This window comes from Rattus rattus, chromosome 8, assembly GCF_011064425.1.
Source record: "Rattus rattus isolate New Zealand chromosome 8, Rrattus_CSIRO_v1, whole genome shotgun sequence".
NCBI classification, from domain to species: Eukaryota; Metazoa; Chordata; class Mammalia; order Rodentia; family Muridae; genus Rattus; species Rattus rattus.
The window spans coordinates 86,918,776-86,932,389 of record NC_046161.1 but is presented as its reverse complement, the minus strand read 5'-3'; the positions used below and the strand labels follow the sequence as shown (position 1 = coordinate 86,932,389).

The 13,614-nt window shown below is 38.7% G+C and overlaps 1 protein-coding gene across 5 annotated transcripts in view; it reads left to right on the top strand.

Annotated features, from left to right (window-relative positions):
• Positions 1-9,918, top strand: part of U2surp (U2 snRNP associated SURP domain containing) — a 53,852-nt gene extending 43,934 nt beyond the window's left edge. For all 5 annotated transcript variants that reach the window (XM_032909936.1, XM_032909935.1, XM_032909938.1 and 2 more), the window contains 4 exons: positions 3,626-3,736; positions 5,751-5,869; positions 7,202-7,378; positions 8,758-9,918. In XM_032909936.1, the coding sequence (XP_032765827.1) occupies positions 3,626-3,736; positions 5,751-5,869; positions 7,202-7,378; positions 8,758-8,896 (546 nt within the window). In that variant the 3' untranslated portion in view covers positions 8,897-9,918. The remainder of the gene's footprint in view (positions 1-3,625; positions 3,737-5,750; positions 5,870-7,201; positions 7,379-8,757) is intronic.
• The last annotated feature ends 3,696 nt before the right edge of the window (positions 9,919-13,614 follow it).

Here is a 13,614-nt window from a genome sequence, read left to right as displayed (position 1 = left end):
TGTTGTAATTATTCCTTAGTTATCTCTTAAGCTTGCATAGTACCTATCTCATGATTAGAAAGATAGCCAAATTCTAGATTTAAAATGCAGGTTTTAGCTTCATCTTGGTGTTGGCTAAATTATTTTCCAATGTTCCTCTGAGACATTTAAGTCATGGAACAGAGCTTCACCGCTGTAGCAGATTCGAATTAGAACTTGGGGCTCACAAACTTGTCTCATACTTTCTTACCCTGCTTCCCTGTCTTCTTATCAGTTTTTGTTTTAAAATTCAGTGATGTATTAGAGATCCTTTAAGTAAAAAATACAGTTCTAAATTAGTTTCTCTAGGTAGTTTTATTATGTACTATATCTTATACTATAGTTTTTCTTCTTGAAAGCTATCCTTTACTCAAATGCATGCTAATAAAAATACCTAACAGTTAAACATGCCTCAAACCTGTGATTAATATAAACTAAAGGATTTGTAATATTCTCTATAAAAATACTTGAAAACCTATAGCCATGTATTGTGCTGACTAGATGTCACTTAAGTGTTGTAGGTACTTAGGTCATTGCTATCTTTTCCTGTGTTGCTGCTCCTGGTTTTACCAGCAAAAGATGGAGCAGGTGGCTAGGAGCCAAGTGGAAGGCCTTTGGTGATGGTGGTGGTGTGGTGGTGGTGGTGGTGGTGGTGGGTGGTGGTGGGTGGTGGGTGGTAGGTGTGGGGTGGTGGTGGTGGTGGTGCTGGTGAGGAACCTTTCCTTCATTTCTCTAACAAAAGAAGGGCTACTAAAGTGAGGGGTGGTGCCAAGTTGTGGTTTCAAGGCAGCAGGAATGACTTAATCCTTGTATGGACTATTTCCTTTTGTGTTGAGAAGGGTTCTCATTCTTTATGGGTATCTTAACTTGTATTTGGCCTTAGTTAGACGCTGTTACTAGAAACTTTTAATGTGGCATTTTATAATGGTTTTGAAAAATATTTTCAGCCATATTTGATGGCAGATGCCTGTAATCATTGCAGTTGAGAAACAGATACTAGGAATTACGTTTCATTCTAGGTTGGCCACATAATGAAACTCTTATAAAAAGGCTGAGAGATAGTACCGTCTGTAAAGTGCTTGCCATGTGATTTAAAGACCTGAGGTAGATTGCTAAACCCATGTGGTAACAGGACTTGATACCGTGCACCTGCTGTGGCAGCGTGAACCAGAAGTTGCATAATTCCTGACCAGCCAGCCCATCCTAATTGCTGAGCCCCAGGTCCCAGTGGCCCCAGGTTGCTGGCCATCCTAAGGAACAATGAGGTTGACCTCAAGCTCACACACACACAATTAGAAGAAAATTCTCTCCTAACATTCAATTTGCTGTTTACTTGGTTTTGGTTTCATCCAGTGAACTTGGGTGTGGTATTTGCATTGTCCTGTCTTTTCCCTCAACTTCAGCATCAAACTGTCTCATTAAAACATGGAAAGTGCAAAGACTAATTTTAAGATTTTTGAAGGAAAAGATGGAGAGAACCTTAAGTCTCTGGTTTATAGAACCCTGCTATGGAAATGATTAGGCAGAAAAAGGACAACAATCAAGAACGTACAAGATATAGTCTCTGAGTTCAAACCCTGTGAAAATACTGCTTTGATTTACAGGACAGGAGAGGATTATGACATCTCTCCAGTGCTCAGGCTTCATTTCTGGAATGCTTTAGTAGCAGATAGTCTATTTAATGGTCTATCAATTCACATAGAGTGGGGTGTTAGCCTGGTGTGGTCTTCTCCTAAGGAAAACAAAGCTGAACCAATGTGGAATGGCCCTGTGCTTCTCTTCTCTCCCTGCCCCACCGCTTTCCTTCTCTTGAGTGAAGAGGACTGTCGCTTGTTACATTTCATGAACATCTAAACTCCCTGGACAGAGAGGCAGTTTTTATTTTAATAATTTTATAATGTCTTTGTGTGTGTACGCATATGTGCAGGAGGACATGGTAAGAGAGGAGAAAGCAGGTGCCTGTGTGGAAGTTAGGTCAACTTCAGGGGTCGCTTCTCTCATACCTTGCGGAGGCAGGGTCTTGTTATTTTGGCCACACTGTATGCTCCAGGATAAATGCCTAGCAGACTTGCCAGTGATTCCCTATCTGCCTCATATAGTGCTAGGAGCACTAGCACTACAGACACGGGTCACTGGGTCACCAGGTTCAGGTTCTAGGGTTGAACTTAGGTTGTCAGGCTTGCATGACAAAGATTTTATCTTCTAAGCCATCTTTCCAACCCCAGTTGTCTTACTTTAGAACATATCATGAATTTATTGGCTTTTGAAAAGTTTTAAAATTATATGTATTATTTGTATATGTGCCACATATACATGTCACAGCAGTCAAATGGCAGTTAAAAACAACTTGTGGTTGTCTCTTTTAGCCCTATGGGTTCTTGAGCTCAAAGAGATCATCAGGCTTGGCATAGGCACCTTTACCCACTGAGCCATCTCACTGGCCCACAGTTAGCTCTTTTAGTGGTCTTCACAGAACTGTAAAACAAATTTTAGTCAGGCATGCATGGTGGTGCATCCCTGTAATCACAGCACCTAGGAGGATTACAGGTTTGAGGTCAGTCTGGAATACATTCCAAGACATTGTCTTCAGGAGTAGAGGTGATCAAAATATTTAACTCTCTAGAGTAAAATATGAAATTTTACCCTTTGTTGTATTTTCTTTCTCTGTTACTGATTTTTGCAAAGTTGGTTTATTTTTTAGGGGGTAGGTGGAGGTGGGTACAGACTTTAGATTGTTATCCATTGCAAGTGTGTGTGAATCTGTGAGCGTTGTGTATAGCTAGCCAGAAATCTTGGGATGAACATATTGAAGCGGTCTACTAGCACGCTACAGGGAATGTTCATCATATAAATGGCTTAGGTCGTTCTAAGTGATTCATTTTAAGAAATAGAATAAAATAAGAAATTCTGATCTTTTTAAAGTCAGCATTGACTTTAAAATCCTAGCACTTGGGAGACAGAGGGTCTCTATGGGTTTGAGGCCAGGCTGGTCCTCAGAGCAAGTTCCAGAGCAGCTAGGGTACTGTTACATAGAGAAATCCTGTGTCAAAAAAGCAACAACACAAGACAAAACCCCATAGTGTCAGTATTTATACTCTTATTGTTTTAGAGTATATTCTGAATTTGGTTTAACCCTTTGTGTTTTGATGGTCAGTGGTTACCCTTTGCTGTAAATAGAGTAGCGTCTTCACACTGTGCATAGGTGTATTTTGTTCTGAGGAGCTGTGACTAGAGCATCATCATTGTTTTATTGTTGCTTTTAACCTATGTCTTGCTGACTCTTAAATCTTGCTCCACATATGCTTGTCTGTACTTATCTTTTTCTTCTAATTCTTAACTAGACAATACATGTATTGTTAACTGTGAGGTAAACATGTATGTTCTTAAGGATGTGAAGCCGTCTTTGGTTTTAGCACTCTCCTGGCTGTCTGAGAACATGTGTGCTGCTGGTGTTTGATGGCCTGAATTTTGTGTGGTGGGCTGGTCTGACAGACTTTATACTGAGATTATATTTGACTGAGTCCTAATCACTTAGTGCTTTGCTATGGGAGAAATGCTTGAAAAAATTGTGGCAGAAAATTCTTATTTAAAATGTCTTATTTTACAGCTAAAAGTTATGAAGTTTCAAGATGAATTGGAATCTGGAAAGAGACCCAAAAAACCCGGCCAAAGCTTCCAGGAACAAGTAGAACACTACAGAGATAAACTGCTGCAGCGAGTAAGGGATAACTGTTCCTTACCAAAGCTACTTGTTGGTCTCTGTGGACTATTGCGATAACAGCATTCCAGATGATAGCCTTTGATACATGTACACTGAATGACGATTAGAGATACTTTATTCTGGATACTGCTCATAGATTAGACAGTCTTTTAGATTAAGAACAAACTTTCAGAATCAGAAAACCCCATGGGAAGACATTACGTTGATGATAGTAAGAAACCAAACTAGGAAGTCACACAGATGGAGATGGAGATGGGGTTGCTGTTGGGAAGTTCATCCCCGAGAAGGAGCAAGAAGGGGTAGAACGCCTACCTACCACACCGGGAGTTCCGGGCTTCAGTGCAGTGAGTGTCCAGGGCACCACTCCAAGGGCCCCGTGTGCTGCCTGTTGAGTGCCCAGACTTCTGTTGGAACTGCTGTTTTATCCTGTACCTTGGCTGTCATGACAATGGTAATAAGAGTATGAAATGAGAAAGGGCATGCCCAAGAGCTTACACTTACAGAATTGGTGGCAGGGAGCTGCCTGGTAAAGTCACTCGAGCTGTGCGGACCTAGGGATCCCGTGCCATTTCTGCTGTGTGCCGCAGGGTTTTCTTTAGTAGATCATAGCTAGTGTCAGTATTTTTGATCTGTGGTGTTAAGTCAGAATAAGTCAGTTGAAAATAGTTTAACTATAGTTTGTATAAAATGTAGTCAGTCTGGAAAATGTATGCTACACATCATTAAGGGAAGTTGATCTCTGCGATGTAGTTGGAGAAAAGAAAAGTGAGATTTATAACATTGTGCTGGTTGTCCCTGCCCCTTGAGCCCCTTCAGCCATGGTGCCTGGAAGATTACATGTTGAGATGTTCCCTGCATCTCAGTGGCAACAAACTAAAAATAGATAACATGTCAGTTACAGTTTAGTCTCCTATATACCGTGACTGTTAATTGGAAACAAGCTTTTGTTCTTAGGAGGCGTATGCTGAAGGTCAGCTGACTACGGTCTGTAAATACGTTTACTAGAGCACAGCTGTGCCTCTTCGCTGGGTAGGATCTGTGGTTTCTTGTCGCTGTGGTGCAGTTGAACAGCGTTAAAGGATTGACCTGGGAGACACAGTGGGTTCTTTTGGTCTGGCTCTGTAAAAAGTTTGCCAGTGTGTAGTTACAAGATTTTTTTTTTCACTTTTTAAAAATGAGAAGCAGTTAAATCAACATTTTTGATGTGTTCCAGTCATAAATTCCATTTCTGTTATTAAAGAACTAAGTTGGTTCAGTGTCTTAGGCACTATTTTACTTATTCTATCATTAATAGAAATTAGAATTTCATTGGAAAGTGGCAGTTAGGAGAACTAGAGCTAAGCATTTATTTTTTGGTTTATATAATTATGTAATCAGTTTCTAAGTTAGGATTAAACTTTTTATAATTACTTATAAAACCTTTGATAAGAAGAACTCATTTATTAAGAGTCTGCTATATTTAGGTAGAATTGCTTTCTTCAGTATGTGATGAGACGGTCGTGTTAGCTTTTTTTGTGCCTTTGTCTCTTCCTTCTCTACCCTTCCCATCTTCCTCTTTCCTTCCCCTCTCCCTACTTGTCCTTCCATTTTGATGTGGTAGGAATGAAGAGGGACGGAGCTCTTTGAGTTCCTGACTGTCTGTTGTGACTGTGGCCATTGCACTGGACCTTTCTGAGTCCAGTGCTCTGTATCTAGAGTGAGAGTAATGGTGTTGTAAAAGGTCACATAATGGTTGGGACATGGGGAATTGTTACTGTATTATTTGGATATGATAAACAGTAAATATTTAGCTGCTGTACAAGGATAATGATGATGATGATGATGATGATTTAGTTGATAAGAAATGACTAGTTGACTGAAAGGGTAGATGATTTTTGAAAATGAGATCATCCTTTAATTAGTATTTTAAAAATTCCTAAAAGAAAAAAATACAGTTAAATACATGGGATAACCTAGAATGATATATTTCTTTAAGGAACTAAATATTTTTTTTTTTTTAAAAACAAAACAGGAGAAGGAGAAAGAATTAGAAAGAGAACGAGAAAGAGACAAAAAAGATAAAGAAAAATTGGAATCTCGATCCAAAGACAAGAAGGAAAAGGATGAATGTACTCCAACGAGAAAAGAGAGGTATGGCACATGATAGGTAGTCTGCTTTGTTTTAAGATTTGGAGTGCTGTTTGATTTTAAGGTATTTCCATTATCAGTATCAACAAACCATAGGAAGTTTTCACAATAAACACGTTTGACTTCGCCTGTAGGAGGCGGAGTTAGCTGAGACTCAGGGCTGTTGGCTGCTACTTGGCTTAAGTAATTAGGACATCATCTCTTTACTTGGTTCATGCGGTATCTTAGCCTTAATTCACCACAGGAATTCAGTTACACTATCGGGTATCAACCTCACGGCTTAAGTAACAGCTTGTTGTATCTCCTGTTGCTGCCACTGTAGGCATCTTCTTTTCTGTTCTGAAAGGAGACCGTGGATAGAAGAGATCGTGACTTGCTTATCATGTTAAGTCATTTGTTTCAGCTTTTCTCTTTTGAGTTTTTTAACTTTTTTTCATTTGTTTAGTTGGGGGAGAGGGGTTTATGCTTGCCACTGTGTCCTGTGGAGTCAGAGACACTTGTGGGGGTTGGTTCTTTCCTTCTGCCTTGTAGGTCCCAGAGGATCAGGCATAGTAATAGCTGGATAGTGATGGCGATGGTGATAAAATGAAAGCTCTCGTGCTCTCACGTGCTGAGTCACCTCATGTTTCTTACTTTTGTGGTTTTAAGTGCCTAAGTGTAGTGAAGCATTTGCCTTAGTAAACAGAACCAAAGTTTTCCACATTACAAAGAGTGGTTGCAAATGAGAAACCTGGCTTACTCACTCTGTATGTACTTATAAATAACAAAGTTATACTAACTGGTCTTTTCTATCTTGATTATGTATAGAACTTGGCTATGTGTATAATTTTTTTTTTATAGAAGAGTTACAAAAATCGTGTAGATAATCCCTCTGTACCTTTCACTCACATGCTCTACCTACTCAAATGCTTCCATTTCTTTTAGTTCACTTCACCTCCAAGCAGTTAGTTATAATTAGCCAGCACAGTGTCCTGGGCTCTGAATTGTATCATTTAGCTGTAGTAAAAGAACCACATTAACAAATTAGCATTGAAAAAATAAACCTTCATTGTTTTCCAATGCAGAAAGGTCAGACTTACTTCATCTTCCTACTAATCATTACAGCAAAAGAAAACTGAATTTAGTTGAGTTCATTTGTTTTTGGGCAAGCTGTCTAAAGACTTACTTGTTCATTAAATAAAGGACAATTAACATTGTTGGAAAATGAGACTAAAATGGCTAGTGAGAGTTAAGTCAGCATACGCTGGGAGACACTGGTAGCTAGTTAGTAAAATTTACAGCTGGAATGCCTAGGTCTTTGCCACTTAGGGAGTTTGTATGTGCTTTGTTTTGTAGGAAGAGACGACATAGCACCTCCCCCAGCCCATCTCGAAGTAGCAGTGGTCGACGAGTGAAATCCCCATCACCCAAATCAGAGCGGTCCGAACGGTCAGAAAGGTCTCATAAAGAAAGCTCTCGGTCCAGGTCCTCTCACAAAGACTCTCCTAGAGATGCTAGCAAAAAAGCCAAAAGGTAAGTGCAAGTCAGTTGTGCCTGTGTCAATTACCACTTAGATAATTCCACAAGCTTCAGAGTAATGTGCGTGCCACTTTTTTTTTTAACCATTTGAGAAAAACAGAGAAATGGCACTCTTATCTTGTGTTATCTCTCTTGTTCCCCTCGGTTTTTGTCATGGTTCAAGTATAGAAGTCTAGCAAGTTAAAAACTGACCAAGGATTTTCATATGTCCACATTTGGGGGTTGGGGAGCTGTGTTTATTTTTTTCTTTATTTCTGTATAATAAATAGAGTTTGTTAAAGCTGAAAAAGAACACCCCTTCCCTACAGAAATAAGTGTTTGGGTAGGGAGATAGAATACTGTTTATTGTCTCTTCAGTGTGTTCTTTAACAGTTTACATTTTAAGTTCAACCTTTTTTTTTTTTTCTTTTTTCTTTTTTTTTTTTTTTTTTTTTTCAGAGCTGGGGACCGAACCTAGGGCTTTGTGCTTGCTATGCAATTGCTTCACTTCCACTGAGCTAAAGCCCCAACCCCTAAGTTCAGCCTTTTATTTGATGTCACAGAGGGGCCTTTTCTTCACAGCTGCACCTGAGTTTATATGCTAATACTTCATTATCATAATCATAGACTTTCTCCTTTTCCCACTTGTACGCACGTGTGTATGTGTAGATGTATATGTATGTGTATTTTTATATATATAAAACTTAACAAAATTTCTGGTGTCAGGTGTAGTGGCAGATGCCATTAATCCCATTCATTACCTGGAGGCATAGGCTGGCTAGGGCTACATAGTGAGACCCTGTATCACAAACACCAAATTATGTTGTTTATATTATAAAAGTTGGCCTTGAATGAAAATATTTATCCCTCAAAATTATAGAATACGCAGCTTCTTTGCTTTTCAAGTTGCATGGATGTTTTAGTTGGCTCTTTGTATTTTATCTTGTGGATTAGAGGTTCAAATTGGGAGGAGGGGGTAATCAGTTACCTGGAGAGCTTATTAAAAACACACACATTCTCACTGGAGCAGGATAAAGGCTCAGAAATCTGTCTTTTAAAACAAATACTGTGGGGTTGGGGATTATTAGCTCAGTGGTAGAGCGCTTGCCTAGTAAGCGCAAGGCCCTGGGTGCAGTCCCCAGCTCCGGAAAGAAAAAAAAAGAGAGAGAGAAAAAGCCAGTCAACCATTATAAAACAAATACTGTACTGATTACTCATGAATAATAAGTGTAAAATAAATCCATGTGTGTATACATAGTAAAGAATACATTTGAGTTGGCTGTTTTATTTAGTTAGTGGCTTATACGCCCTCTTAACAGCTCATTTTAAGCCGTGTAAGAATGTGAGCAGTTTTGGTAGCTGGTTACTTAAGCATTGTTCTTGTTTGTTTACAGGTCACCGTCTGGTTCAAGGACACCTAAAAGGTCTAGGCGGTCTCGGTCTAGGTCCCCGAAGAAGTCAGGGAAGAAATCCAGATCTCAGTCCCGGTCTCCACACAGGTCTCATAAAAAGTCAAAGAAAAACAAACACTGACATATATTTTTAAGATGCTGTCACTTATTGGAAATGCAAGTTTGTTTTGTGCCTGAATGGTTTTTTTTTGTTTTGTTTTTTTAATAAAAAAAAAACCATACACACAAAAACAAGAAAAATTCTAATGAAAGAGCATTCCTGGGTTTGTTTGTTTGTTTGTTTGTGAATGCATGTGTAAACTCATGAGTAACTGCACCTGTAGACCTGTCATTGTTTTATATTGTATAAATTACTTTTGTTGTGGCTGTTTTCTCAAGATGAAATTTTTATTGTGCTAATGAATTTCATCAGAAATGTGTACAACGGATCTGCTGGCAGTAGTAGTATTTTGTTTTAGGATGTTGTGACTTAGACACATAATACAGATGTCTTCCCCCCTTTTGTAGCTTTGACAATTTGAATTAGATTTCAAATAAAATCTGAACAGAAAACTATAATGTTGTTTTTTTGCCCAGTTGGTGACACCAAGTCCCTTAAAGACCTACCAAGTGAATTTGGCACCATTGCTGTTTCTTATCCCTAGTGCACTTTACAAACTCCAATGTTCAAGTAGCTAGTGCTTTATAGTTACTAAAGTGACTTCCAAAAGTTAAGGGACCCAGCACTCCTGTTTGGTAGGTTTTGCTTATCCATTTCTGGAAAAAGGGTTTCAAACCCGGAAATGAGAGGGCTCGAGTGAGAGGGTACGGTGTGCATCTGTTACTGTAGTGCCTGGTTCAAACGCCCTTTCTCAAAGAAGCAATGTGACTTCAAAACACTCAGCCCATCTTCAGAGCAATTAACGTATTTAGGGTTAATTTAATTTTTATCTTCTATCATGAAACAAGTTTATTTATAAAAGGTTTTATAAAAACAGTTTACCATAGAATTCTTTTGTATAATAGTTGCTTTTTTATAATTGTCTGTAGGTTATCTTTAAAACACTGGTATCATGATATTTGTACAAATTTGTTTGAAACAGCTTTTTGATTTGAAGGATTTGGTTTGAAGTACAGCTTTAAATAAAAATTGAAAAAATTAAATGGTTTTCAGGCAATTTTAACATTCAATGGTTTATAAATTTAAGTAAAAAGTTGACTTAAACCAGAGTTGAATTCTATTATAAACAGGAAGAACTTGGCAGTGGCCTGGGGAAGCAATAGGAAACCTTGTGAGTGTCGATCCCAGCCCCGCAGAGAGTATAGTGTAAAGGAGGTGTGGACTTGAGCGGCCTCAGGGTCTGTCAGTCTTGCTTTCAGGTTTGCATCTAGGTACTTTGTGCAGTGTTTTGTGTTTTTTCGGTAATAATGGATTGTTCGGATTTAACTTATTCTTTTAAAATCTTTTCACCTTGTTTACTTAATCTTGCCCAATCACAAAATAAGGCGTCTTCTCCCCGTGATTTGGGGAGTAGTCATATCAGCTGTACATAGAGTAAGGCATGTCTTTTCCTTCTCCGACACATCTACAGCAGCTTTCGAGATGAGCCAGTCACACTGCTTTACATCGTGGTTCTTAGCATGAAAATATTCAGTCCTTTGTTTACCTCCTCTATTAGGAAATGCTAATTCCTTAAAGTTGCTCAGAATAATTAATGTGAACATTTGGTGCTGATCCTTAAAGATCTATATAAATACAGCCATTACAAGCAGAACACATTTTCCTCCTGTGTTCATTGTCTGGGAGAATGGCATTTTATATCATCTTTCTTTTAAGAAAAATAGTGTCCAATTGCCGTTAGTTGTGGTTTCCTCATTCCCTGAGTTTTTAGATAGACAAAGAAATAATTGGTCAGAAAGTGATTTTCTTTTTTTCAGGCAAGTTACGAAGGGTAGTTACTTTTCTCTCTTGATTACAACATTTTAGCTTGGTTTTGGGTGTTTATTTGTAGTGTTTTCTACTTCATTAGATCCATGTTGTAACTATTATAGTTAATTTTGGAATGGATAAAACCAGCTTTCTTTTGGGTAGGCAGAGAGTTACTTGACCTGATAGAATGAATTTTGGAGTTCTTTAATGTATATATTAGGTTGCGTTGGATTTTGTTTTCTTGAATTGTAAATAGCATTAACTAGATTATTTCCCATTTTTCTTTATGAGGAACCATCTAGAATAAGCTGTTAAAATTCACAATGGATTCATACGCTTGTTATCCCAGCATTGAGGCTACGTGACTGTATGTATGCTCAGGAGTTGAGACCACCTTGGGCAGCAGAGAGATCCTGTCTCATAAACAGGGATCAGAAATGGGTCTTACAAGAAGGAAGCTGTTCTACGTATTTTTAATTATAGCTTAGTTTTCATATCTAAAGAACACTTAGCATAATTTCTGTGAGTTAAATATTCATAAATGATCTGAGAGTTATAGGAAAGATGGTAACCGCTATGTACCGCACAGCTGTTGGCCTCTCCTAACCATGTGTGTGAGGAGACGCTCTGTTCATCACAGCGTTCCTCACACAGGGATTCCCTACCACCCGATGCCGTTGCACTTCTCTCTAATGGGGTGGAAGTGACATGTTGGCTGCTTTCTTACCAAAGAGAGAGACCTGAGACTAACAAGGATTGTGCGGGTAGTTTTTGTTTTTTCGTTTTCCTAGGAGTCAGCATGTGGGGGATTCTCACTGTGGTGAGCTAGAGGTTAAGGAACTAGTGAGGCACAAAGCCCTGATCCCAAAGGATCCTTTTATTTGGTTCACAGTATTTTTGGCTTTTTTTTGCTAAATTTTGCAGAAATTTCTTTCTCTATGCTGACCTAATTTTCTTCATTGCAGACCATTCCTATGAGAACTGTATTCTAGATAAAGAGTGTTGGGAGAAATACTTGCTTCTGACCTCTGTGTTTTTCCCATTCTTTAATATTCTTGAGTACTTGAAAAATACCTTAAAAGAAATTCTGTTCATGATCAAATGTAGGTTTATTAGAAATACCCTATACACTTTTGCCTTGACGGTGGTATAAGTTCTGAGAAGTTGCATGATCATGAAAATAGTTGATTATGGTTAAAAATAAATAGATAAACCTGTTGCCAGAATGAGTTAACCTATTCTTATGACCACAGCTGTGTGATTTCTTTAGCAGAGAAAGTTGTCTTCAAAAATTAACTACCGCTTTTCTAACACTGCATTTTCAAAATAAGCTAGTGTTTGTTGTTTTCTCTTCTGACTTGTAGTGGGCAAGCCTACAAAGACTTGAATGCAGGTATTCGTGAAGACGGAATAAGTTTAAAGGGTCTTGTGATGAAAAGCTCACATTTAACAAAATGTTTAGGGTTTTCACACTTTCACGGGCATGTTTTGGAATAGATTTTAGGGAGTGTTTATCATCATTTTGGACTTTTTCCTGTTTTTGTTACCAACTTCCTAAGACTTAGCTAATACGAGAAGACAAATCCCAGGGAAGTGTAGTGGTAGACGAAGGGGTGGGAATGTGCTGCTGTTCAAAGTGAGCCTTGTTCCATTGTTCAAATGTTAATGCCTCCTTTATCCAGTACCACCTCCTGCAGTTCTAATGTAAATGGTATGTTTATATGTATAGTTTTGTAGAGAAAACGTCCTCGTTCACTTTCATATGTAATTGTGCTTAGAGTGTCAGCGGTTTTTATCCTTTTTACTTCAGGCTCTTGTATGTTGAGTCTCTGAAATAGCAGAGAAGACAGATTTGTAGAATGGCTCAGCTGAAGTGCCCTGCAGTGGGACAGATGCCATGGAAGGCTAGTGAGCTGCCTTCCGGATGAGACTGGCACCGTATCGCTCTCTACGGAAAGATCAGTTGCACAGTTGCAAGCAAAGTGTGTAGAATTCACTTGTTTTTCTTTTAACTTTTAATTACTTAAATAAAATCCATTGTTTTCATAGTAAATGTAGACTGCGTATGTAATTTTCTGTGTACAGTTTTCTAACGGGAATTCTATGTGGCAATCTAGCTTTCAGCAGTTTTCTCCCATGCAGACTGGTGATGGGAGGAGCTTTGTCTGTTCGCTGTAGCAACAGAGCCACTATGTTTTACGCACTTAAACTCTCACCAGATAGTTTCATGATAGGTGATTCCCTACTAATTAGGAAATTTCACACCCTTATTTTCTTTGTTAAGGAAGTCTGTTCTGTTTATGTCACCGAGGAAAACAACAATGGCTATCTCACCACCAACCTATAAATATCAGCTCGTTATACCTGTTTTGTTTTTAAACATAACATGGCGTCATCACACTAAAACCTCCTGGTTCCTTTTTAAGGTTTTGTTTATTTTTAGTTGTGATAAAATGCTCTTGACAGAATTTACCATCTGAAGCATTTTTAACTGTACCATTTGCTGGTGTTAGGTGTGCTCACATTGTTGTGCGACCAACCTCTATAACGCTTTCATTGCAAAACTGACACTGTACCTGAGTCCCCTCTCCTCTGCCCGCCCTGTAGCCATGGTCTACTTTGTTGCTGTTTGACTAATCTAGAAAGTGAAATATAAACATCATTTAATTAAAATTCTTTACCGTTTGTACAACTTGGTGTGCTCTGTGGTCTCTTTAGTGGTTTGTGTGATGTCATTTCACACCAGCACGTCATAGCCTGGGATGCTACTGAAATACACTGAGGAAGAAGCGAACTGACTTGGACACCGCACTGGACTAGTACTAACGGATGCGCTCGGACGCTTGTCTGGTTTCTTTATTGCCTGGCGGAAAGGCGTGGCTTTAGTACTTGCCAAGCTCTGTGATTGCTTTGATACTTACTTTCTACCA